The sequence below is a fragment of the Martes martes genome (genome assembly GCF_963455335.1).
Source record: "Martes martes genome assembly, chromosome: 6".
In the NCBI taxonomy this organism is placed as follows: domain Eukaryota; kingdom Metazoa; phylum Chordata; class Mammalia; order Carnivora; family Mustelidae; genus Martes; species Martes martes.
In genome coordinates, this window is record NC_137893.1 from 8,824,197 (window position 1) to 8,850,985 (window position 26,789).

General features: G+C 50.3%; 1 protein-coding gene across 2 annotated transcripts in view; it reads left to right on the forward strand.

The window, feature by feature from the left end:
* EZR (ezrin) overlaps positions 1 to 26,728 on the forward strand; it is a 50,450-nt gene extending 23,722 nt beyond the window's left edge. For both annotated transcript variants that reach the window (XM_080805148.1, XM_080805149.1), the window contains exons 3-14: positions 1,194 to 1,277; positions 6,202 to 6,297; positions 7,101 to 7,375; positions 7,990 to 8,073; positions 8,976 to 9,122; positions 16,223 to 16,319; positions 21,582 to 21,745; positions 22,060 to 22,190; positions 22,809 to 22,969; positions 23,348 to 23,440; positions 24,981 to 25,232; positions 25,360 to 26,728. In XM_080805148.1, coding sequence (XP_080661274.1) covers positions 1,194 to 1,277; positions 6,202 to 6,297; positions 7,101 to 7,375; positions 7,990 to 8,073; positions 8,976 to 9,122; positions 16,223 to 16,319; positions 21,582 to 21,745; positions 22,060 to 22,190; positions 22,809 to 22,969; positions 23,348 to 23,440; positions 24,981 to 25,232; positions 25,360 to 25,524 — 1,749 coding nt within the window. In that variant the 3' untranslated portion in view covers positions 25,525 to 26,728. The remainder of the gene's footprint in view (positions 1 to 1,193; positions 1,278 to 6,201; positions 6,298 to 7,100; positions 7,376 to 7,989; positions 8,074 to 8,975; positions 9,123 to 16,222; positions 16,320 to 21,581; positions 21,746 to 22,059; positions 22,191 to 22,808; positions 22,970 to 23,347; positions 23,441 to 24,980; positions 25,233 to 25,359) is intronic.
* The last annotated feature ends 61 nt before the right edge of the window (positions 26,729 to 26,789 follow it).

The window sequence follows — 26,789 nt, forward strand, 5'->3', positions numbered from 1 at the left end:
TATCAGTCTTGAAGGTTAGAAGAAACAATCCGGGAAGACAGATTTTGTTTCTGAAGTCAGGACTAATGTGGGCACTGAATGTGTGTATTGCGCTGGCTGGACACTTGGGCCTCTGTCAGCTAAGTTTTAGTCCTGGTACTCTGTCCTCTTGATATTTGCATCCAAGGCAGGAAGATTTTAGGGTATATGTCTTGCTACTTATGTATTTTACTTGAAAAATTATTAAAAGCACACATTTCTTTTTCTTTTCTTCTCTTTCTTTTTTTTTTAAAGCAAACATTTCTTGATTATAAGCATTAGTGGGTATGCTGTTTTCCTTTGGGACAGTGATTTAAAGTAGATTTTTCTGTTTTCTGTAGGCTAGTAAATTTGAATTTTCTCAAGTGATAAATTTGAACTACCCTGAAGTGAATTTTTTAAAAAACAAGAAGCTCAATGGGAATTAGAGACCTCTTTAAGGCCCCTCCTCACTCCTACCTCCATTCCGAATGACCTGACCATCCCATGATACGTCCATCCCCACATTTTACTTCTGTCCTCTGCCTATAGGCTCTCGCAGGTTTGTAGTGAGGGAGGTGTACCATTTTTCTTGTCATGTCTTTAATTCCTGAAGCAGTTTTCCATGTTTCTACCATCTTCATAATTGGCATTTTAAATTACTGCAGGAAATTCTCTTTGATGGATCTTCAGTCATATGACCATTTCTCTTTTCACTGTTTCGTGTCCAGTGTTTCTAAACATGCTGATATGTTGCTCCTTCTCGCCTCCTTTCACTTGCTGCCTCGGTCAGAATTCTGGAAGAGGCTCACCATTCTGCCGGTGCTTCCTTGGCTGTTGGAAGCGTCAGTGGGAGCTGGTACATGGAAAAATACGCTAATGGTTATTGAAGTATTTTTGTAGAAAAACCGCCGAGACTGAAGTGTGAATGTGTTTTGTTAAAGCAGAGAGGGCATACATCTGAGTCCACACTGTGTGCAGTGCTGGGACTCATCAACTGTCTGCCGTTGGCTTTGGTGCATGAGTGTGTACGTGTGTGTGTGTGTGTGTGTGTGTGTGTGTTACAGCATGAGAATGGACGTTAGTGAGGAATTTACTCTTAACCGTGTTGATAAGTAGCTTTGAGTTTTTGTGGAAGGCTCAGTTTGATACAAGGAAGGAGCATTCAGTTAAGTATAATTCCTTTTGTTTTTTAGATCAACGTCCGAGTTACCACCATGGATGCGGAGCTGGAGTTCGCCATCCAGCCAAATACAACAGGAAAACAACTTTTTGATCAGGTTGGTCTCTATGAGCTTAGGAGAGAGAATTCCCAGTTAGGAAAAATACTTTTGCAATCTGAAGCATTTTGTTGAGTGTATTGGTTGCTGCTTACTTGTCTTCATAGGGGAGGACATTTTCCCCTCTTTCCAGGGGGTTCACGTGTCGTAAACACTCTGCAGAAGTAGTGTTCACAGCCCTGTGAGGGGAAATTTAGGGAAAGCTCTGAAGTCTTTATCAGCACAGTGCCATATCCAGAAACTCTGACTTCCATCCCTTCACCCCAAGGGTCACCCCAGGCATCTCCTGCCATCTGGTCGGCAGGTCAGGGTGCAGCGAGGGTCAGACACTGCCTGAGGGCCTGGCTGGAACCCAGCAGGTCGTAGCTTCCATGTCCAGCTGCAGCATCTGTGAGCTCACTCAGGTGTCAGCAGATGCTCTTCCGTGAGCTGGGCACCAGAGCACGTCTACATTCCCGAGTGTTTCTTCCTGAAACCTGAAGATGAATGTAGAGTTTGGATAGTCATGAGCCACCGAGAAAGCTGGCTGTGATAACTCTTCATGAAGCAGTTCCAAGCTTTAGAACAAGCTCTTCTGCTCTGGGGACAAGGATCCAAGAGGGCTACAGGAGCAGGCATGAGTTTACAGGCCCCTTGAGCTATAGCCTGCCTCGCTGAGAGGCCCTGCTCATAAGGGAGGTGATGTTCTGTACCCTAGCACCAAACCCAGAAATGGGAGTGGGTGCCAATTAGGAAATGTGGGAGGTAGAATTCCAGCAGATTGAGAAGGTATTCGTGATTCCCTTCTGTGCTTGATGATAAACCTCCTCCTTAGCCCAAAAGTGAGCACCCAGTGGGTTCACACACACATACACACATCCCGGTTCTGATGTGTGCACGTCAGGCCTCCTGCCCTAAGAGGGGACACCTTCTCCACTCTCCCTCTGCTGCTGTGATGAGGTCATCCCTGGCTCTGCTTTACCCAGTAAGGATGAAGGCATTTACTGCTGTGGGTGAGGCTGGACTTGGGACAAAAATCTAAAGGTTTCTCCTGAAAGACAATCCAGAAGTAAGTTAAATGGAGCCAGTTGAATGCCGTGTGGGTCAGTGGTTAGAACAGGGATGGGTAGGAGGCCCTCGGTCACCCCAGAGTTCTTGCGTATAAATGAGTGCTGGGCTGCCCTCAAGCAACTTTTAGAGCAGAGATGGGAACTCTAGGTTAGGTGGGTTAGAGTTTTGATGTCTCAGCCATTTTGCTGCCCTTGCCTCCATCTGCCTTGTTCCATTCACATGTTGCTTCTCAGAACATGGGAAGAGGCCATCAGGAGTTCATGGTACTTTTTCAGGGTAGAAAGGCTGCTATCTCTTAGAAGATCCTTGTCTGCTCCTTGGGGTCCTTTGGAAGGGGTGAAGAGTAGAGAGAGCTGGAGAAGCCTGCCTGCTTCTTCAAATACTCCAGTCGTGTGGTTCACTTCTGTAGACTTTGTTAACTGCCCACTCGTGTGCTGGGCCCGGAGCTGCATATTGCCCAGGATTATCTCCACTTCTCCATCCAGGGAGCTGTGTGGGTAGAACTCTGTGTGTTCCTAAATGCTGAATAGTCACATCTAGTCTGGTGTTTGGACTGGTTTTAAGCCAGGTATTTTTCTTATATTAGATTATCTCCTGCCAGTAGCATGGAGCTAGATTAATGGGGACCCTGAACTTAGTAGACAGGGGTTATTTAAAAAGTGCTAACTACGTAAATCCAGTCAGCATGCCAAGTTTTGATAAGCTCAGTATCTAAATTATCCCAAAGCTCGTTGGTCGTGTGAACGATCCTGTTCAAGCACCTGTTGCTGTTCCCCACCCCAGAGCATCAGGCCCCCTGAATCCCACTTTGACCTCTCTGTTCCCAAGTCATGTTTCCTGCCTTAATCTTGACCAGCCCCCACAAGACAGGTAATGACATCCCACCACCGATCATTACTGGGAAGGGAAGTAGTGGGAGACAAAGAGGCCCTGAACTCCGCCTTCAGCAACAAGGCCTGGATCACAAGGCTCTTTGATAGAGTTCCCGTTGAGTTTTTTTACAGTTTGGTGTACCCGTCGTGAAAAATCCCACATGATCTGAGAACGTTAAAGCTGGAGCCGACCTCGCTAAGTCTGTGAGAACATCAAGGCCCAGAGAGAGAAGAGAATTGCCCAAGGTTCTCTAGCTGGCCAGGGCCGGGCAGGGGCCACTCACGGTGTCCAGCCCTCCTTATTCATGCTTGTCTGTTTGAATATCCGTTTGTTGATCCTTCCATGTCCTCCCAAGGTAACACATGGCACAGAGAACATCCCACCTTCGGGGTGGTCAGGACAGTTCTCAGTGGACACCCTGGGTGCCTTCTGGGGCTCTTTGCCCACACCCCGACCAGGCTGGGCATGTTTTCTTCTTTATGTCTTTAGAGTCTGTGTCCTTTTCTCTGTTGCTCACCTGATGACCTTCTAGGTCTGGGAAAGTTGTTCATGGGCCAGACTACCAGTCACTAGAACATGGTCCTTAAATGGAATGGGCCGAAAGAGACTTGAGAGATAGGTTAGTCTGAATCTTCTCTTCCACCCCGTGAGTTACTTCAGTTTCTTCTGCAGTAACTGACCCAACTCCGCCCCAGTGCTCTTGGCTTATCCATGCCTTGAATCTCGTCCAGGGATCCCATGGAGGGCCTAGCAGTGCCTCTCCGCTACCACAGTTCCTGAGGTGGTGAGAAGGGTGTGACTCAGTGTGCCCATTGTTTCCATCATCAGCTGCCACTTGACTGAGCTAAGTAGACCTGTCCCTGCATTTTCCTTTCCAAAATTGCCTTTTAAAACACCCCTGAGGCAGAGATAAAGGAATAGACCCCGCCCCTGTTCATATTCTGCTTCCATGATGTATATCAGCTTTAGGGTGAGCTAAGGACATGGGAGGGAATGGTGAGGTGCTTTTTTCCAGGAATACTGGATTTCCCTTGTAAGGAGGGCTTTAGCATTGATTTTTAGAAGGGACTGAAGGAAAGCAGGTTAAATTCAATTGTGCCATTTGGGGGAAGCCATTGGAATAGAAGTAAGGCTTTGAAACATGCCGCAGACAGTTATCCTGGAATGAGACGAAGATGCCACAGAGACACTTGGCAGATCAGGGTGCCTAGGGACAGGCTTTTCTCTGAGTGAGGGAGAGCCCTGGGTCGTGACCATGGTGTTGCTCCGCAGTCTGTGCTCTGCTTCGTGTAGGGGGCTGGCCACATCATAGCAGAGGGAGAAGAGGCATCTGCACTGTGTCCATGGAAATGAGCGAGAGTCTAACTGGGATGGGGAGGGAAGTCAAGCAGATAGGAAATCAATTCAACCGGTTAGGACCCAGGCTAAGGCTACAGTTCAGTGGATGGAATATAGGACTAGATTGCTTATGTATATGGGGCTTTCTTGTGCAACTTTGAAACAACCCAAAGAGGAAGGCAGGGCAGGTTTTATATCCAAATGTTGAGATGGAGATTTATAGGGAGTGAGAAATTTGCAGGATTGGGTACAGAAAATCTGGTTTTCATATCAGCTATCCTAAAAAGACGTAGCAGCGTTCACAGCAGAGTCCAAGTTCTTCCACATCATCCTATGATGGAACCCTGCCTCCCCTCTTTGGTGTATGGTGAACAGACTCCTGGAGCTCCAGCGAGTATCTGGTTCCCCAGTGGATGAGGAAACAGGCTTAGAGCAGGAGTTCATTTGGAATTTCAGACTTTATTTTAAGCAAGTATTTCAGATAGCTGATTTGTCATTTCTCATGTGTTCAGACCTCTTACCCTTTAAATGTGATAGAAGCCATGCATTTGAAAAATGGTAACCCTTTTATAAAGGCTTAGCATTGTATGTCATGGGACTGAAACTGTGCGGCAGAGCTCTGGGACTTGGTCATGGTGATGTTGAACAGGTGTCCCCAGCAGCTTGCTTTTCTGTTTCTGAGACACAAGAACCACCAATGTGGGATTAGGTCTGTAACGGCCCATAGGAGACTTCCTCTGATACTATGGAGAATTTTATTTATTTATTTTAAAGATTTATTCATTTAGTTTAGAGAGAAAGCATGCACACGTCTACCTGATGGGGGTGGGGGCAGTGGGGAGGGCGGGTGGGAGGATGGAGAATCTCAGACAGATTTCCTGCTAAGCACAGAGCCCAGTGTGGCCTTGAGAGCCCGACCCAAACTGACATCAAGGACACCCAACCAGCTGAGCCACCCAGGTGACCCTGAGGAGAATTTTAAAATACAAAATCCTTGCTATGACCTAGGGTTGAATTCTACCTTCCTGTATCAGAATTTCAAATTTCTGGAGGTTGGAAGAATTGCAGTCACCCCTTGGCATGTGTGAAGCATAACTCCCCTGTCTCCCCGCTTTCCCTGGCAGCTCACACCGTCTCTCTCCCACCTTTCCAGGGACTGCTGTTTCCCTCTTCCTAGTTAAGCAGAGGCCTAGGCCAAAAGACTGAGAAGCAGGGACGGGCAACCGGCAGAGACGCGAGTGTTGCTTTGCTTCACTTGGTTGACTTGCAACACCTTTTCCGTGTGGGCACTCCGGACCGGAGACCTTCACACCTGGGACACACACTTCCTGGTGTCCCCTGGGTGGTGCCTTATGGTGTGCTTACTCTGACTCAGCTGGGCGTCTTTACTCGGGAAAGTTAATGGAGTACAGAGGAGTAGGAGTGAGAAGTTACAAGATTTTTAAGATCTTGAGATTTTCTGAGATTTAAAGTTAATCCTGAATCTGCTCAAGTGCATGTTAAAAATAAATTGTTCCCAGCTTCGGGGGGAATAGCCTCTGCTAGTGACAGGTTGGGATTCCTGTCGGGTTGGTGTAGGAGAGGCGTGCCGGGCGAGACTGAGCGGCCAGCACCTCGCTCTCCTGGCTGCTTCAGCCCCTGCCCCCCTGTCTCTCTCGCACAGGTGGTTAAGACCATCGGCCTTCGGGAAGTGTGGTACTTTGGCCTCCAGTATGTGGATAATAAAGGATTTCCTACCTGGTTGAAACTTGATAAAAAGGTAAGTCAGAGTTAACTATTTACAGGCTGTTGTTTGATTGTTGGTCTGCTCTGTTAACTTTGAAACTGGAGCACCTCACTCTTTTGTTGTTAGTTCTTGTTATTTGTGTAAAAGTTTTTACAGACAAAAAAGCTTGCAGGTTTCCAGTAAATGGGGGATATTGGTTGGAAACTAGTTTTGGCATTTCTCTCCTTACTGCTCACTCATTGGGGCATATGATGGTCAATTGTGTAGCTTTTAGTTGACCTTAGTTTCTTTTTCCCCAATGAGATTGTTAATCTTATAAACCATGAATCATTCACCGTTTTGTAAGAACCTGTTACTGCTTTGTTTGAACCTGTGATAGATTATCTTCCAACTCCAAAGACTAAATAATTCCATTATTAAAGAAAACCAATAAGCTTAAATGTGTTTTCTCCACACAATTTGAAAATGTCCCTTTCCCCAAACCTGTGTCTTCCTCCCATATTACTATAGTAAGTCTGGGGGCAATTAGGGATCAGTAGGGAGGGAACGTGAGTAGTTTTTAAATGTAAGTTCCATGTCCCACAGCTTGACTGGCCATGGAACAGATGCCAGGGTCACAGGTCCCTAGGCAGGCTGCTTCTAAATTTGAGTTCTCTGGAATTGGGAACATATCCCCAGAAGTTAGGGGCCAGCACTAGGTGGCTTGGTGGGTCACCGTTCGCCTGCTGCTGGACTTCAGCCAAGGAGGGCAGTAGGACTTCAGCTGGCCTTTGTTTGTCATATGTGCTAAAAGATGACTTTGGAGTAAATGTTATCTTCTAAAAATGGGCCTGCAGGTGTCAGCACAGGAGGTGAGAAAGGAGAATCCTCTCCAGTTCAAGTTCCGGGCCAAGTTCTACCCTGAAGATGTGTCTGAGGAGCTCATCCAGGACATCACACAGAAGCTTTTCTTCCTCCAAGTGAAGGAGGGAATTCTCAGCGATGAGATTTACTGCCCTCCTGAGACGGCGGTGCTCCTGGGCTCCTATGCAGTGCAGGCCAAGTTTGGAGACTATAATAAAGAAACACATAAGTCTGGGTACCTCAGCTCTGAGCGGCTGATCCCCCAAAGGTGAGCAAGGGATGTCCAGGCCTGGATGAGAGCAGCGGTTGCATCCTTGAAGGGCATAGGTGGTATGTGTTAGCGGAAGCAGTCAGCAGGCACAAGGGTAGGTGCTCCTTGAGGCGGGGACTGTGGCACTTTCTAATCTGTGTGCTTCCGCGCGTGCCCCGGCCTTCAGTAGGCACTGACCTACCATAGCCTTCCCATCAGGCACCCGTCTGCCTGTATAGGGTAAAGAACATAGTAGGAAAGGGGACGGAAGAGCAGCTGTGTTATATACATAATCACATTTCTTAGCTTTCCCTGGTGTATAATGATTTGGCAGCATTAAATCTGTTTTTATTCACTAATGGTCACATAAATTAAACCCATTTTGGAAGAAGAGTCCCCTTAAAATATAAAATACCTTTTAAAAATTTTTCCAGCAGGACTAGATATGTTTCATTCCAGATCCTAATTCTCAAATTGTTAGTTGTCCAAAATGCTGCATATTAGGAAGTAGAGACACTCTTTGTGGTGGTTTTATTTGAAAGAAAACTCAAGGTGTGCAGGTGGGTGGTGGCCTGCTGCTTGCCTCTTCTGGCCCTTTGTGGTGACCGTCCTGTGCCTTCTTTGCAATTCAGAGTCATGGACCAGCACAAGCTCACCAGGGACCAGTGGGAGGACCGGATCCAGGTGTGGCACGCCGAGCACCGCGGGATGCTCAAGTGAGTGCTGGCTGGCTCCTGCCTCTCCAGAGGGTTGCCTTGGCATTGAGGCCAGATAGGGTCCGCGGGGTGGTTGGCTTCTGGAGCCACTGCCGTGGGCTTAAGCCCCAGCGTGGCAGAGCAGTGAAAGGGAATTGTTGCTCGGAAGAGTTTTCTTAAAGCCAGCTGTTCGTCCCTGGGGGTAAGAAGCAGTTTAAGGTTTAAGCCTCGGGTGCTAAAGCCTCCCTTGCTTGTTCTAGAGGAGAGAAGGTCTTGTGTCTGAAGTAGTTCTGTTTTAGTCAGGGGGCAGGAGCATTGTTCACAATGGGAAAAAACTGATCCCAAGTTAGAAGCACTTGCTATTAAAGAAGCAGGAAGGAGGCGTGAAGGAGGAACGATGTGACCTGTGGCTGTGAGGTGTAAGAAATGGCCAGATTCTCTGTTGGCCTAGAACCCTCACCTGGGGCGTCAGCAGTAGCTCCGTGCGTTCCCCCAGCCTCAGCAGTTCATCTACAGTCTAGCGTCCTTCAGCTCTCGTCTGTCCCGAGCACCTTTTGGGGAAGGAAAGCGCTCAAGGCCTAAGTGGTGGCTGCTAATGACATGGACAGTGGGAGTCCCTGGAGCAGCATGCGGACAAGGGAAAGACTGCCTTCCAGGACAGTCTGAAAGGAAAATCTGAGTCCAGGGAAACCAGCGTGAGTCAGCTCAGCTCTCAGCAGGTCTGAAGTACATCAGCGGTCAGGGCCCAGGAACTCTCAGGATCCAGGTGTGAATGGCCACCAGAGGAGCAGCAGCGAAGCCAGCGGTCGGCCAGCCTGCCGGAGCTGCCTGTAGGGCCGCATCCTCTGGGGCCACCGGAGTGGTTTTGCGGTTCAGGATCCAGCAGCACGAATGACCGTGTCCTTATTTGTTCTCCCCGCTAGAGACAGTGCCATGCTGGAGTATCTGAAGATTGCTCAGGACCTGGAAATGTATGGGATCAACTATTTTGAGATAAAAAATAAGAAAGGAACAGACCTTTGGCTTGGAGTTGATGCCCTCGGACTAAATATTTATGAGAAAGACGATAAGTAAGTTGAACTTTATAATTATTGTCAGTTGGTGAGGTATCGGGGTTGGAAACGAGAGAAAACGGCAACTGTGGACACAGTTTATTTTGAAGTGTTTCCCTGGTGGCTTACCAGCCCAGCATGTGAATCTTTAAGGGCTTTTGGACTGTGAAGTGGCCACATTGTGTCAGAGGTTGGCCCGAGGTGTGCGCTGTTCTCTCCTGTCACCATAGCCTCTCCACCAGCACGGTGCCAAGCGCTGACCCACGACCCCACAGAGTGGAGCTGCAGGAAGGCCTCCCCTGGCCTCCCAGTGCGGCCCTGCCACCAGCCGCCGTGGGCGGGCACCGGCACACCCACAGATACCACCCAGGCGGTCCTCACCGTGCTGGTGGCTTAAAGTTTGTGCTAATCCAACCGAGAATAGTTACAGTGCCATCAGCGCCCTTAAGATGCATCTGTAAACAGTGGCTTAGGTACAGACAATTTAGCTAAATCCTCTGACCCTGTGAGAGGTGTCTAATGGCCACCCGTTAGTTGTGTGTTTGCTGAGTAAGGTCTGCGGGAGCAGTAGAGAGCAAGCCAGGCCCTCCCTCCTGGCTGCTTTCGGCCGTTCCTGTGCTTACAAACACTGCAAATGTGCCTGTTCGCTGCCAGCGAGCTAGATGAACAGGGAACAGATCATTCTCGTTCGGTGAGAGCAAGTTTTCCATGGTCATTCCTGTGCCTTTGAGTGTTGAGTCTCCTACGTTTCCTCCCCTCGCCTCTCCTTTCCGATGTTCAAGCTCTCAGACCCGCAAGAACCCTCTCTCTCGCCTTCCCGAAGGGTGTGCCCTTACTTGGCAGCAGACGCTGTCACACAAAGAATCTGCCTTCAATCTCAGTCACGTGTCTTCTTGCCAGAACCCAGGGTACAGATACCTTTCACTTGGGTGGGACAGGGGCCCATGTCAGGCCTTCCTAGACCCTCTAGTTAGGGCCAGAATTGGGTGGGGGAGAATCTCTCTCCTGGAAAGCCTGGTTCCAGTCAGGGAAGACTGCAGAGAATCACAGGCGCTCCTCTGAGAACCTAGTCATGAGTTTCAAGGACTCCTGGTTTGCCGTTTCCTTGTGTGAGCTGCACCCAGTGTTGTAGAGAAGCACGAACAGTCTGGGAGACTCAGGAAACCAGCCCCTGGTCCTCCTGGAGGCCCCTCCGTCGGAGGCCAGTGGCTGGTCATCAGGCCGTGCCTAAAGTGAGAATGCAGTACCCTCGTGGGAAACTGCCTCTGTCTCGGAACTCCGTTCTTGAATGACTGGATTTTGTAACATGGCCATGGCCAGAGCGAAACAGGTTTTTCCAGCTACAGGAAACAGCCATAGGCAGGAACTTGCTGATGTCAGTTTGTAACTATCTCCAGCCCACGTAAATGTTAATTTTTTCCAAGTGAAAATTTGAGTACTGGGGTCCATCCGTCTCTTCCTGCTGTCTTCCTGTTTCCGCAGTTTGCCGGTGGAACGGGGGGGGGGGGGGTCTTCTCAGAGGGGTCTTCTCCCCCAAGGAAACACTGGGGCAGAGGGTGGTCCTCACTTCCTGCCTCCTCCCCGCCCCGAAGGCATCCTTCTTTTCAGTTAGGAAGAAAGATGGAACCACACATTCAGTCAGTAGGCCTGCGTTCTCCTTTCTAGCAAATATTGACAACTTCGTCACCAGTATAAGCAGGAGGTGGACTCGAGTCTGAGGAGAGCTGGGGTGACTCTGAGCTGTGTTGAGTGTTGGACACGACCCTCAGCAGGACATTCGTGGAGTGTTGTTCAAGGGGGAAATTGGATCTGTTGAGTGAGTAAGTTGGGCGATAAGGGACTTAGTGCACCTGCAAATAAACAAATGTACCTTTATTACTCTATTTTAGAATCAAATATATCCTCGTTGGGAAATGTCTCTTGAGGTCCCTTTTCACAGGATACATAACCACTGAGTGGGAGCACGGACTGAAAGCATTTGTCTTTTTCTGTCTATAACCCATAGATGAGAAGGAGGAAGCTTGGAGGGGGAGGAAATAGGCAGAGCCCTTCCCCGCAGGCCATCGGCAGCTGAGAAACAGAGAACGTTCAGATTAGCTGTGTTACGTGATCCTACTTGGCATCATCATACCAAAACCAACAAAGACAAAACAGTGAGAGGAACGTGCCCTTGTCCCCAAGTTCTTCAGTCCTGTGACAGCACTCCTTCCCTCCTAGGGCTCGTGCCTCCCACACTCCTAAGTCCCCCGGTCTTCCTGGTCCTCCCGGAGGCTGGAGCCTGGGCCAGGGTGGTGCACTCGGGCTCCAGCAGGTAACTTGATGTGCCCTTTAAGGGAGAAGATAACCGGAGAAGGCTGCAGACAAGCTGGGGCCAGAACAAGGGCCAATGTCTTTTTCCCTTGAATTCCTCACTCAAGAGTTGAAAATCATCTACTCTGATTACATTTCTGTCTTAGTAGCTTTACTACATATGTAATAAGCCAGTCATGATGGTGGCTATTAGAGAACGCTGTATAGCGCAGTAGTGGTAATGGGAGGTATGTACTCTGACATACGTGTAGTATATATAGTATCACATGTGTCTGGTAGATACTTTAATATCACATAAGCCAGTCATTTTCTTTTTTTTTAAGATTTTATTTATTTGACAGAGCAGGCGCACGAGCAAGGGAGGCAGCAAATAGAGGGAGAAGCAGACTCCCCGCTGAGCAGGGAGCCCACTATGGGGCTCCATCCCAGGATGCTGGGACCATGACCTGAGCAGAAGGCGGATGCTTAACCGACTGAGCCACCCAGGCATCTCAATAAGCCAGTCATTTAAAGTCACTGCTTCTAGTTTCTGAAGTCACACTCCTGGGCAGAATGCTCATTCCGGCATCCTCCCTTGTGTGTGTGACCGCGCCGTGCTATAGCAGAGTTAGTGGTTACCGACCTGGAGCAGAGGAGAGCAGAAAAGACAGTTCTTTCAGTTCATGTGAGTTTCCTTGTGTCAGGTATGCCAGGACCACCCTTGTCCATTCCTTCTCTCTTTTCTGACCTTTGTGACCCTAACTTGAATGTGAAACAGAATTTTCAAAAAACAAACAAAAACCCTCCTAGTCTCTTACAGAGACTGTGGCAGAGACTCGTTAGTCCACTGAGAGTAGGAACTTCAGAAGTTCACCTCAGATTGGCAGAGAAGAGTTTGGCCTCTGCGTGTTTGGATGTGCGTGAGGTAGGGGAGCAGCCCGGTGCCGGGTTCCACGCGGCCAGCAGCAGGCACGAGGGACAAGTTCCTTGAGAGGCTGCCTTGCAGAGCTGTGGACTCCAGCCCGGACTGGCCCCTGCTGACACCACCGAGTGTCTTTGCTTCTGTTGAACGGTGTAGGCAGAGCCATCTGCTTGGCACAGGGAGCTCTACCCATCCCACCACCCCAGACCTTTTTTTTTTTTTTTTTTGGATGAAAAATCTCGAAAGATTCTATCCTTGGTGTTTTGCTACTTTTTCGTTTCTCCCCTGTTACGTGTCACTGTATCCTCTGGCCCTCTCTTTCAGACCGGTTTCAAAGTAAATTGCAGACATCTATATACTGTCCCCAAAGTGTGTATTACTTACGAGGGCTCAGTATACCTTGTTTGTCTTTGGATGTAAAATTTAAGTACAGTGAAGTGCATACTTTCTTCAGTGTTCTCTTGCTGAGTGTAGACAGACACATGCCTGCAACGTGCAGACTCTGGTCAAGATCTTGAAGAACATCATCATCACCCCCAGCTGCAAACGTTGAATTTAAATTTTTAGCAGCCATGTATTTTTTCATTTTGAAATCATTTCAGACTTCTAAAATGTTCCAAAAGTAGTAAGTACAGAGAATTCCCATCTGTCTTTCACCCAACTTGTCTTTCACCCAACTTGGGTCTGTGTAATGTTTTCTCATAGTTAGAGTTCAGTTTTCCTATTCGGGCCAGAGGCCCACAGGAGTCTGCCATGTGCTCCCAGGGCCCCTCATAAGGCCATATGTGATACCAGAACATCTTACTCTGGGTGGTGCTAACTTTGGTTGCTGGTTAAGGCGCTCTCCACTAGACTGCTTTGTGTAGTTCCTGTCTTTGCCTTTGTAGTTGATAAGTGTGTTTAGGTTTTTTGTTTTTGTTTTTTTTAATTTTATTTTATTTATTTATTTTTAAATAGTTCTTTTTTTTTTAAGATTTTATTTATTTATTTGACAGAGATCACAAGTAGGCAGAGAGAGAGGAGGAAGCAGGTTCCCTGCAGAGCAGAGAACCCGATGTGGGACTCGATCCCAGGACCCTGGGATCATGACCTGAGCTGAAGGCAGAGGCTTTAATCCACTGAGCCACCCAGGCGCCCCTATTTAATTTTATTTTTTCAGTGTTCCAAGATTCATTGTTTATGCGCCACAACCAGTGTCCATGCAATCCATGCCCTCAATACCCACCACCAGACTCACCCATCCCTTCACCCCCCTCCCCTCCCAGAACCCTCAGTTTGTTTCTCAGAGTCCACAGTCTCTCATGCTTTGTCTCCCCCTCTGATTCCAATTCACTTTTCTTTTCCTTCTTCTAATGTTCTCCACATTATTCCTTATGCTCCACAAGTAAGTGAAACCATATGATAATCGACTCTCTCTGTTTAACTTCGATAAGTATATTTAAAGGAGACACTCTGAAGCTGTGGAAATATCCTAGTTCTCACATCCACTCAGCAGTCTTACATAAAACAATTATTACTGTGGTTTTTGAGAAGCGGTGATTTAAAAAAAAAAATCTATTTTACGTATCCATCTACTGAACATAGCCAATTTCTCTTCGTTTATTCAGTTATTTAGATCAACATGGACTCATGGATATTTTATTCTATGGGCTATAATCTATTACTTTTATTATTTTATTCAAATTGTTGAGTTTGCCTTGAGGGTCCCTCTCAAGTTGGATCCTAAGACCTTTTGCTATGATCCCATTATTTTTTGAGTACTTCTTTACTTTCTGGCACCTCGAGATGTTCCAGGATCATCTTGTACTTCCCTGCTCCAGCCCCGGAATCCACTATTTCTCTAAAGAGCTCTGGTCCCATTTATTGGAGAATCCCACCTTTTTAAAAAAATGTGTGGCCTTTGATCCTGCATTCATGCTTCTGAATGGCTATAAATTGTCATCTGAGCCTCCTGGGTGTTTTGAGAGTTGGGGATCAGCTGCACTGGTGACTGCAGAGCCGAGAAGTGAGTAGCAAAGTGCCCTTGTACTGTGGTGTCAGGTGCTCGGAAGCAGTGAACAGACGCCCACCTGCTGTCGCTCTCCCAGCTGTCCCACATAGGGACATGGGGTAAAGGCGAGAGGCATTAGTGGTACCTGAGTTCCTTTCCAGTGCTCAGAAGCCTGCAAACACAGTGGCCTCTGATCAGTAGCAAAGCAAACTCCCTGCCTGTTTGGCTGTGAAGCATGTTGGCCACATGTGTCTTGGCAGGCATTGGTGACCCTGACCCTGTAGGACAGAACTGTAGAGGCTCATGCCAGAAAGGATTGACACTTAAAATCACAACCTGGCCAGTGCCATGGCATCGTTCCCCGGGGGTGCAGAACTACTGTGTCCTCAAAGAGCCACCTGTGGGGCTTGGCCTTCGGAAGCCACCCTACCTGCTTGACCTGGCTTGGGTTGTCATAGTAAGACCTACGCTGCCCATCAGTTTTTAATTAAATATGTTGGTAGGGCAGGAGGTTCTCCTGCTTATTTTCTAAATTGAAAGTTTTTATGGTCTGTGGGAAGGGTTGGGTTTTGATGGCAGTGGCTTTGACTAATGGCTTGAGGGTCTGTCATTACTTCTAGAATGGTGTCCGTGAGTAAAATGTGTTGAAAGAATAGGGTGGAGGAGATGAAGAACACAGTGGGAGTTGTGAGGTTAAGTAGAGCAGTGTGGTCTTGAAATTACAGGGTGAACTTTCTTGGGGATGCCAAAGAGCCAGAGTTTCAGCCAGTAGTGGGCAGGACGGGGGCTTTCCTCAGGGACGAGTAGTCCTAGTGTTGTCTTAGCAGTCAGAGGATGACACAGGAGGGTGTCTGGCCAGCAAGGAGAGCAGGCCACACAGCACTGAATGAGACCCAGAAGAGTGGAATCCATACCAAGCCCTCAGCTCCTCAAGGACATCGAACAGTTGCAAATATATGCACACCCAGTATCAGGGCACCTAAATACAGTAAATGGACCCTAGCAGATGTGAGGGGGAAGTAGAGTATAGCAGATAAGAGGAGAGGACTTTATTACCCCGCTGCCAGCAGTGGACAGATGAGCCCAACAGAATATGAGCACGGCAGGTGCTGGACTGAAACCACACCAGGGGCTTTTCTTTTTCTGTCGGTGAGCAGCCACTCTGACTAGAGCATGCCTGGAAAACCTAAGACATGATCTTTGCCTTCGGAAAGCTTACCTGCCTGGTCTTCAAAGAGCAAATGAGAACGAGAGAACAAAGAGAACAGTTCGTGTAGCACAAGAGATGCGGGTTGAGAAGGGACAAGGCTGTTGAAGGAGGCTGAGCTGTTCTGGAGGGTGCAGGTTTGTGGTGGGCAGGGAGGAGGAGAGAGCTCTTCAGGCAGGGAGGGCTGGGAGAGCCTGGGTGTCAGTCAGGAAGCTGAGGCCAGGTTAGAAGCTCTTGGATGCTAAGTTGAGGCCCCTGGATTTCATCCTTTGGAACCTGGGAAGGGGACTGGCAGTTTGGAAGAGGGGAATGGGTTGACTACAAGGGAAGTGAGTCAGACCAATGACTAGAAGTGGGGTTCTGGGGGCAAAGAACCAGTTAGGCTACAGGAGATGGCTGTGTGAGCTGTCACAGGGTGAAGGGGTGTGCTGGCGTGGGGATTGGAGTTGACTTTGAGATTACCGGCTGAGGTGGACTGGACACAGGGGGATGCCCACGGTTGGGAAGACTTAGTATAAATGAACTTGTGGAGATTGCCTAGAGCTTGGACCTGACTTACTGAGCACAGGGAGGACCTCTGGTAATGATGTTTATTATATATACTGTGCTCCCTGGGCTACCTTTATATTTTTTCAAATTGAAGTAAAATTAAGAACAGCTTTGCAATCCAAGCGCACATCTAACTATCCCCCTCTTTTTTTTAACCTCAGGTTGACCCCAAAGATTGGCTTTCCATGGAGTGAAATCAGGAACATCTCTTTCAATGACAAAAAGTTTGTCATTAAGCCCATCGACAAGAAGGCGCCTGTAAGTTTTTGTGGATTCCAGGCGAGGGCTCATTCTTAACAGCCAAATGTGTTTTCAGGATAACAGATTTCTCTGTGTGACAAATAACTTGTGTGCGTGCGGGGGGGGGGGGGGGAGGGCAGTAAAGGAATTGTCAGCAGGTTACATCGAAGGTCTTAGACCCCTTGAAGTAGAGGTACATGTTGGCCCAGCTGGCCCTCAGTAGCTGGCCAACTGTCCCCTGAGCTTTCAGGTGGTGGTCATTCCTTATGAAGGAAAGGACAGTTCTCAGTCGTGGACCTTTGCCAGATGATAAGCATCTCATGAAATGCTGCATTTCTGGGCTTCTGAAATGTCGGCCTTCCTGTGGAAAACCAGCCTGCCTCTAGAGGGTGTACTGGGGGTGTGGGGGGCTCACACCTGCCTCCCTGGAAGCCAGTTGGTGCACACATGATTGCTACAAGCCTGGCTACAAGGCCAGCATTAGCTTTCAGAGCTGTGTCTGTCTGCAGCTTACCCGTGTTAAGAGAAGTCAGACCTGGATCTGGAGCATTTCTGGTCCACACGGTCCTTCGTGCCTCACCTCCTTTCTCTTCCTCAAATGTGCATGTCTGCTTTCCTCTGACTCCCCTCCGGCCCCCCCAGCCCGCTTTCTGCAGGCACCTTCTCCTTGCAGCTTCTCGTGGGAGGTGGCTGCTCCCAGTGAGGCTGGTGGGGCAATCGGCCTGGGAGGGCTTCGCTGGAAAAGGGATTTCAGTTCCTGGAGGTTGTAGAATATGGACTGTGAACTAGTAATGGCAAAGACTGGTGTGTTACAGAAATTACATTTCAGTTTTATGTATTCTGCTGACATTTAAATTTTCAGCTGACAGCTCAGAAAATTTGAGGCATGCATACATACATACATACATACTGCAGTATGATGGAATGGGTGAGGATTTCGTTTTCTAATTGAAATCTGATCCTTAAAAAAAAAAATGGCGTTTGAAGAATTCTCTCTTCCTCCTTAGAGACTGCTGCGATTTTTCCCAGAATCATAGATTGGAGAGGAGTTGATGTCTTGGTTACAGTGTGGGGCTTAGAGAGGCCAGCGTGGGCTGTGGTCCAGACCGGGGCCGTCTGGAGCCTTCTGGGGCTGGGATCTGCGGGGTGATGGGTACCCCGTGTGGAACAGCAAGTGGCTTTATTGTCCAGCTGCTCCTCCCCGCAGGCCGCTTAGCCCAGCGTAAGTGAAAACCAGAACTCTTGACACGGTTCGTGAAAGTATTTTCTCCTTTATTAAAAACGTTTCCTGCTGTTTGTAAACTCTTGACTCCTGCTCCAGGGTAGTTGCGTAGTTGCTGACAATTAAAGCGGCATTGAATACAGACTCTCCAGCTCCATGGAAACAGGCCGCATTCACATTCAGCACCACAGCCTGGGGGGCACGGTATACCCATGTTAACGTGGGCCGTGAGATCAGGACAGTCAGAGTGAGAAGATCCTGAGGGCCCCGGCTTGGCTACTGTCTGCTCACAGGGTGGTGCTCGTTTTTCGGAACTTTTTTTAGACATGTGACTGACAGAAGCTAGCAGACTGGACTGGACTGGGCTATTTAAGGATTAACTTAAATGTGTGTTTTGGCCTAAGTTTAACTTTGAAAAGCTGCAGAATGTTTCCTAATCTTGAAATTCTTAGCAAAAGCAATTGTAACGCTTCTGGTTGAATTAGTTGAGCATACTTTTACTATATACTAGTTTTATGTGGAGCCATTGATTAAAAAAAAAAGAGAGAGAAGCATGTGTCGGTTGTGCACTGTGAGTCAGGGCCGTGTTCTAGGACTGTGTGCACAGCAGGAACAGGGTGGGCTTCCCGCCCTCGTAAAGTCTGCCTGCTGCTCGGAGAGGTGCATGAGCACAGGTAAGGTGCTTTCTGGCCGTGAGTCCCGCAGCACAGCTGTATCTCATCACCGATGAGGATTTGATGGGGGTGGGGTTGGGGGGAGCCAGTGTGGCTGTTCCAGATGGTTGGGTCAGGAAGGCCTGACCAAGGCCGCAGACACTACATTGTCAGACTTCTTTCGTGAGGGTGGGGGCTCCACAGGGGAAGATGGCTTAGGGAACAAGTCCCGTTCGCCCGTGTACCTCACCAGGCTCGCCCTGCTGCTGCTGCTGCGGCATTGCCCGCCTTCAGCCTCTGCACTTGGGGCAGCAGAAGATCACATTTCCAAGTTTAAACTTTCCCCGGAAAATGGACAGGGAAACCCCAGAGGTTCGAGTTGACTCATGGGTGAGGCTTGGGATTCCTTTTCTCAGGCTGGCTGGGGGAGGGCACCCCCGGCCCCGGGCAGTTTCCATGGCAAGCTCACAACTGAGCCATTGTCCTGCCATGCTCCCGATGACCAGGCATTTCCTGTAGAAAAGCCAGTTTCTCCTCCTGCCAGCTTGGATACTGCGGGGATGGGACCTGCAACATGGTGAACGTTCAAAGCCTGCCCAGTAGTCCTGTGTGGGGCTAGAACGAGCTCTGTCTCCTTCAGAAAAGGCCTTTTATTCCTGTGGTCTCATGGTAGAGGGAGAAGGCTCACGGGCAGCACCTGTTCAACGGCTTGTGGAAACGGCCATTTGCCTGGAAGCGGCTCTGCCCTCAGCCAAGGGGGAGCCCCTGGGGTAGGGCCTTGTGGGGGAGGGTCCTAGAGGCTTCTGAGCTGGTGTTTGACATTTTATGGCTACTTTTCTCTCTTCTCTTGTATTCTTAGGGACTTGGATTTATTTCCTTGAGCTTTCCTTTTGCCTCGAGTTTGTTTTTAGGATGCCTGTCTCTGCCAGAGTTCAGAAAGCCTGCCCACATTGCATCAGTGTTGTGGTTTTGCATTAGGAAGCGTGGGCTGGGTACTTGAATTTGGAAATCCTTAAATAAATATTGGTTTCAGGTTTTGTTTTTAACTTGAATCCAGAAACTAGCCTCCTTCAAAGGCAGCCCAGGAAGTGTCCTCTGCCTCCTGGTCTCGCTGTCCCCAGCCATGTGCAGGCCTTGTCTTGGCAGTGATGTTACTTGCAGTGTTTGTCCTTTGATGGTTTTTAACTGACCTTGTTCTGAGAAGGAGTCGGTGCTAATCAGCGTTCCTTTGCAATGCTGAGGGGCATTGCAAAGGTCAGCACCTGCCTGGGGAGCATGTCCGTGTGGCCATCACAGAGGTCGTTCTCTCCTTTGTAGTAGGGACGATGCTTCTCTCCTCTGCAGACTCTGCAGACGCTCCCCGGGAAACCCGATGACTTGATAACAAGTGTGCGAAAGCACCACCCAGGAACTCTGCGCTCTCAGGGTCAACAGTACAGTCTTTCCAGCATTTCTGGAACTGATGAAAAAACCGAGAAGCTATGTAGGGCCTTCTGGGGCGTGTTGGTTAGCTCTGTGGCGTGTCCCTTCTGGTTTCAGAAGTCACTGTGGAACACATCACACTGTTCCTTGTTTCAGCCACCCTCCCCCATTCCAGAGGTCAAAATCTGGATGCCAGGGGCCCCAAGCTGAGAAGAGTAAGCAGACTGGCATTTTAAAATAAATTCTTTTTTTTTTTTTTTAAGATTTATTTATTTATTTATTTATTTGACACAGAGAGAGATCACAAGTAGGCAGAGAGGCAGGCAGAGAGAGGTGGGGGAAGCAGGCTCCCTGCTTAGCAGAGAGCCCGACGTGGGGCTCGATCCCAGGACCCCGAGATCATGACCTGAGCCGAAGGCAGAGGCTAAACCCTCTGAGCCACCCAGGCGCCCCTAACTTTTTATTTATTTATTTATTTATTTATTTTTAAGATTTTCTTTCTTTATTTGAGAGAAAGAGTGAGAGAGAGCATGAGAGGGGAGAAGGTCAGAGGGAGAAGCAGACTGCCAATGGGGCTGGGAGCCCAGTGCGGGACTCAATCCCGGGACTCCGGGATGATGACCTGAGCCGAAGGCAGTTGCTTAACCAACTGAGCCACCCAGGCACCCTTTAAAATAACTTTTAACAAGAGTTTCTAAACCTTCTTTCCCCTTCCATCCCCTGCATTAATGGCAGCAGTAGCAAGAACTAGGAGGCAGGGTCGTGCGCAGTGCCTGTCCCACATCACAGACTTCTGCAGTCGTAGTCCTAATGTTCTCAGATACCTCGTTCTTTTCTTTCCAAGAAGGCTCTTCCCCTAGCAGTTCTGTCAGGTGGGCAGCGGTCTGTGAGCGAGCCTCTGTACCAGGCACCCCCTGTCCTGCTCGACCCCATTCTAAGTCCTGATAAAAGTCCTGACAAACAGTCTCTGGGTTAATCCTCTCAACAGTCTTGTTAGGTTATTGTCCGCCCATCACGCAGCTCAAGGTGTCGGGACTCAAAGGAAGTGACTCACTTGAGGTCCCAGGCTCCGACGTGGCGTGCTGTGTAAACACCAGCACCCAGTAAATCCAGGCGGTTGGTTGGGTCCCAGGGATACGGAGGGGAATGAACCCAGCCCTGCTGTTGGGGGAGCTGCCCAACCGGTGGAAGACAGAGACCGAAACAAGTCGGTCCGGGGAAGTGCTGGCACCCCCACCGAGTGCACAGGCCACAGGAGGTGTGCCAGTTAACCCGGGAGAAGGAGGGCTCCCGCGGACAGGAGATGATGCCTCGGTGCCGTCTCCTCAGGTGCGGTGTCCTTGGGTCTGTGGGGCTGGACGTGACAGCCCAAGTAGCAGAGCTGCTAGGAGCAAGTAAGTTTGTGGGCATGAAAGTGCAGTTTTAGGTGAGCAGAGGGCAGACTGGGGCTGCTGGGCCCGAGCTCTCCACCCGTGCCCGGCCCTGGCGTCTGTACCTGGGCTGGAGCTAGCCGGGCTGGCGTCAGGCGTCCGGTAGTGACCCGATGGAGGCGCTGGTGGCCGCTTGGGGGCCAAGGCTTGAGGCTGAGGAGACCAGAAGCTCCAGTAGAAGTCGCTGCGCTGCAGGCAGGACGGGGGGACGGCGGCTGAAGACCGGGCGACTCTGGGCCTCGGTCCCGGTTTTCCCAAGGCCATGAGACCTCTTGCCCTGGAGAGGCCTCACCACCCAGCCAGAGAGGAGGCTTCAGGGTGTGTGTGCGTGCACAGCCACAAGGACACACAGTTGCTCTCTTTGTCCCAGAGAATCCAAATCCCACGGCACCAGGAACTTTCTGTCCGGTCACTTGGAGTCAGTGGCTTTTCCTTGAAGTCCCTTTCTGGTCCCATACTCTGCTACATTTGTCCTTTTGGAAAAGGTCATCTAGAACTTTGTGAAGTCGGGTTTGGAAGAAGAAAGCCAGAGTCCGCCCTTTCTGTTCTGCAGGACTTTGTGTTCTACGCCCCCCGCCTGCGCATTAACAAGCGGATCCTCCAGCTCTGCATGGGGAACCACGAGCTGTACATGCGCCGCAGGAAGCCCGACACCATCGAGGTGCAGCAGATGAAGGCCCAGGCCCGGGAGGAGAAGCACCAGAAGCAGCTGGAGCGGTGAGCGGGGTGGAGGCCAGCAGGACATCTGGGCGGCCTCTGTGGGGCCCACACGGTTCCCCATCAGAGGAGCCAGGGGAACATCACCTGGCAGACAAGGGTGGAGCTTCAGGGGACCAGGGCCTTCGGGAATTACTGTGTGGGCCTGAGGGTCCGCCCCAGGAGCTGCCTTGCTGGGCCGGGCAGTGGCAGAGCCCAGGAGGGGAGTGCCCAGGGTTGCTGCTGCTGCCTCCTGGGGCCTGGACTGTGTTGGCAGGGCAGGTGCCTGCCAGCATCTAAACCTTCCTGTGCCCCCCCCCCCCCCCCACCAACAGGCAGCAGCTGGAAACCGAGAAGAAGAGGAGAGAGACTGTGGAGAGAGAGAAGGAGCAGATGATGCGGGAGAAGGAGGAGCTCATGCTCAGGCTGCAGGACTACGAGCAGAAAACCAAGAAGGCAGAGAAAGGTGGGTTTGCAGCCAGTGCTTGTGTGTGCAGGTGCATTCCGCAGCGAAGGCAGATGGGCCAGCGGCACACCCATAGCCGGCAGGTCTCAGTTAACATAGCACCCAGCGTAGAGGCTCGACTGAGAGCTGACCATGGGTGTTTGGATTAGAAGATCATCTTTTGATTATCTTGATACTTTTGATGCTGTGCTGGTTCTGTGCTGAATGCTTTATGCATATTATCTTTTAAATTTTCCCTCCTTCCTTTGAGGTTAGTATTGAGTCATCCCCATTTTCCTGATGACGGGTTAAGGTTTACCAGGTAAATTAATTGGCCTGACGTCACACAGCGTGAGTGCCCAAACCGTGCTACATTGCCCCCTGTCTTACAAACTAAGAACTGAGAGAGTAGTGTGGTTTCCATGTGTCCGCCGGTCTACCCCAGCCCTGGCCAGGGGAGGGAGAAACCCACCCTAGCAGCTTCTAACTGCCGCAAGCACGGTGTGTGCAGAGTAGGGAACGCACCCCACTGTGCAGAGGTTCCCCCATTCAGTGCTTCATAGCTTGTGGTGTGAGTCTCGCCCTGGACCCCATGCCGTGCGTCCAGGCTGGGAATTCAGGGGCCCGTGCTTTCTCCAGAACTGTCAGACCAGATTCAGAGAGCCCTGCAGCTGGAGGAGGAGAGGAAGCGTGCCCAGGAGGAGGCCGAGCGCTTGGAGGCTGACCGCGTGGCCGCTCTGCGGGCCAAGGAGGAGCTGGAGAGGCAGGCAGCAGATCAGATAAAGAGCCAGGAGCAGCTGGTAGGAGCTCCCTGAGTTTCACGATGCTGAATTATGGAGAGGCTGCCTCTGGGGATGAAAAAGTGACACCTGCCCTACAATTATGTCTGGGGCTGTAAAGTGATCTACTGGAGAGAGGAAAGCCCGGTGGGAGGGGCTGTGCTGGTGGGTGGGCCTCAGGTGGCCATGGTGCAGCAGTCGGGGCGAGGTGGGGGTTGGGGGGCAGATGTGGTGGTCTGGGCGAGGCATGGCCTTGAGGACACAGTCGGCAGCCATGGTCACTGCTGACTGGGGAGGAGGTGGGGACAAGGCCAGTCACCAAAATATGAGGCTGTCCATTTACAAGAGGGCTCTTCCCAAAGACCCCAGAAATAATTTCAGCTTCATGCCCTCCACCAGGCCGCAGAGCTGGCCGAGTACACTGCCAAGATCGCCCTCTTGGAGGAGGCACGGCGGCGCAAGGAGGACGAGGTCGAGGAGTGGCAGCACAGGGTGAGTCTGTGGGTGCAGCGCTCTGGGTGGGCCCTGCTGCGGCAGCCGGAAGATGGCCTGGGGCCAGGCTGGGGGGTTGCAGAGAAAGGCTCGGTATGTCTTGCAGTGCTCTGCCAATCCTAGCTGTGCCTCTTAGGCTGAAATCCCCATAGGAATGGGCCTGCCCTGTGCACTGAGGAGTCCGCTGTTGGATTAGCAGGAAACAAGGAGCCTCTTGTTGATTTCCACCCACTTTGTTCTGGCCACCCCAAGCTGTTGACCCCCATCAGGCAGCCCCCAGCGGGAGCTAGCTTTAAATCTGGTCATGTGGGCACTCCTAGCAACAGGCCACAGCACCTCAAACAAGACCTCCTGCCTCTCCTGACCACTGGTGTATGCAGCATGGCACCATGGAAAGATCTGGATTTGGAAGTCTTGAGATGGGTACAAGGGTCCCAACTCTGCTGTTACTCGCTGTGTGATGGAGCAAGTGCGCTGACCTCTCTGAGCCTCCTTTTCCTTGCTACAGATGGGGAGTAATAGCCAGCCTGTAAGGTTGCCCTGAGGACCACCCCGTGGAGAGGGTGAATAAATCGAAGCTGTAATAGGAAGAACTGTGTTCCATTGCAGTGTCCAGAGCCTTTTCTCTCCAGCCGAGCCCCCACGTACCGGGCAACCATGGTCTCCCCAGGGGAGCTTTGCATATGTCCAGTGCAGACCTCTGCCAAGCTGTGGCTGCTCCCCACCCCTGCCCTCCCACCTGTTCTTGCCCATGCTTCCCCATCTGCACTGATCCCTCCTGGGGACACCTGGTGCCTCTCCTCACCAGTCGTACGCCCCGCCCCCTGAACATAGGCTGCGTGCAAGACTTCAGTCCTTAGGTTTTTAGTAAAAGTGTTCACTGAGAAAAGCTGGTTGCAGAACAGTTTCAAACTAAGCTCATCTCCCAGGCTGGAGTGGCAGTGAGGTGGGCATGACTGGGGATGTGTACCCAAGAGAAGTTACTGGAAGGTTTAGGGGTAGGTAGGAAAGTGCTTGAGTACTGTGTGCACAGACAGTGAGGAGCTTGATAAATGGTGGCCACACGAGGAAAGAGAATAAAGGTGCACTCTAAAATGGGAGAGTGGCATTTTCTAGTGGCTGGAGGATCTTGGTTTCTTTAATAATTTCCCCCTTTTTTTCAAAAACACAATGAACATATATTAGAATTAGACACAGAAAAAATGTTAACAGTTCTTAAAAAAAAAAAGTCAAGCTCCTGACATGACTTTCTCTCTTCATGCTGTGCACACGATTAAGAACTGCTTGCAGGATCCGGAGCCCGAGACTCGGACAAGGTTGGGCAGACCCCACACGGGGATGCTGCTTCTCAGCCACGGTCCCCTCCTCCTCTCTGTGCCGCTCAGGCCACGTGCATCCAGCCTGCCCCAGGGAAGGCAGGGGAGGGGTGAGAGAAGGTGCAGAAGCCTCGTTGTTAGAGAAAAGGGGATTCTTCCAAAAATGGTCTAAACACTGGGTTGTTTGTGACAACTTGTCACCTGTGGACCATTTGCTTTCAAAGGCCAAAGAAGCCCAAGATGACCTGGTGAAGACCAAGGAGGAGCTGCACCTGGTGATGACGGCCCCGCCGCCGCCCCCGCCCCCTGTCTATGAGCCAGTGAGCTACCATGTGCAGGACAACCTGCAGGACGAGGGCACGGAGTACACAGGCTACAGCGCCGAGCTGTCCAGCGAGGGCATCCTGGATGACCGTAATGAGGAGAAGCGCATCACCGAGGCCGAGAAGAACGAGCGGGTGCAGCGGCAGCTGATGGTAAGGGCGCCGGGGCGGGGCTGGCCGGTGGACCAGGACTAGGGCTGCGGGGTCGGGGTGGGGAGGGCGCATCCCACCCAGCTCCCCGCTGCCCTGGAACCGCCCCTGACCCGAGCTCCCCTTGCAGACCCTGACAAATGAGCTGTCCCAGGCCCGAGACGAGAACAAGAGGACCCACAATGACATCATCCACAATGAGAACATGCGGCAAGGCCGGGACAAGTACAAGACCCTGCGGCAGATCCGGCAGGGCAACACCAAGCAGCGGATCGACGAGTTCGAGGCCATGTGAGGCCCGGCCAGAACTGGGGCAGGGGCGGGGCCTCACGGCTGGGCTTGTGGGGGGGTCGCGGTCAGACTCTGAAGCTGGTGTTTGTAGTTCTTTGAATCTAGGACTCCCCCCTCCCCTCATCATATTCCAGTTCCCTTAAAGAGAGAGTAGTTATTTCAGTGGGAGTATTCTGGGGCTGGGGTCAGTGGACACTTCCCTGGTTTATTTCTCCCAGTTGTATCATAGTGCCAAACAGGCCTGATTCCATTACTGCTGTTGTTGAATCACTTCCTGTTCCGTGTTTGCAGCAGGACTGACTGAATTAAGGAAAGATGCCTGTAAAGTGTGAGTAACAAACTCCCTGCTGGCGTGTGTGACACAAGGTTCGGTGTCATTAAAACCACACCGTGGCTTAGAGTCTGTGCCATACCGTCTTCTGCATTTAAAATGAGCTCAGATTGATTTTTTAATTTCCATGAAGGATCCATCGTTGTATATTTTTGTTTTGAGAGGTGGAAATTATTTTGAAAACCATCTAAAGCATTCACACACACATGCACACAGTGATTTTTCTTCTTTGCTCCTTCAGTTTGGGATGATAGTACAGGGAGGACACTCCAGCCTTGGAGAAGCTTGGGTTTTGTTTTTGCTTTACAGAGGGCTACCTTGTTGGACTCACACCTAATTAATGATCAGCTGTAGAGAATAGTATTTATATATGAGTGACAATATGGGTTTGTAACATTAGTTTAAAAAAGGGAAAGTTTCATTCTGTATATTTTGTTACCTTTTACAGAATAAAAGAATTACGTATTAAAAACCATGGCACTTGATCTGACGTGAGGGCAGGAAGGAGGTAGATTACTGCTGTAATCACATCTGTAAAAATGATTTTTTTTTCTTACTTTGTTCCTTGTGCATGTTAACTATGCACATGGCGGTTTTCTATCCGAGCTTGTTTGCAAAAGAGACACATGCTGTTTGGCTCATCCAGACTCCAGCTAGGAAGGGACTCTTCCCACCTGGTATTGTCCCTGTTACCACAAGAAGAACTTGTTCTGACCTCGCCAGTTCTCTGCCACATCCTTGAAAACCTGTCAGAATGTCAGAGCGCTCACGCCACTGGCTCCTTTCATGCTAGGCTGTGTCCTTTTCCTTTTCGGCTAAGAGCCGTGTGCAGATGAGCCCCGCACCACCGACTAGAGAAATAAAAGCTGTGCAAGGCAAGAGGCGGCCGTGGGTGTGTCCTTGCGCGTGTTGGGGCGAGGCGGGGTGGGGGGGCCCTC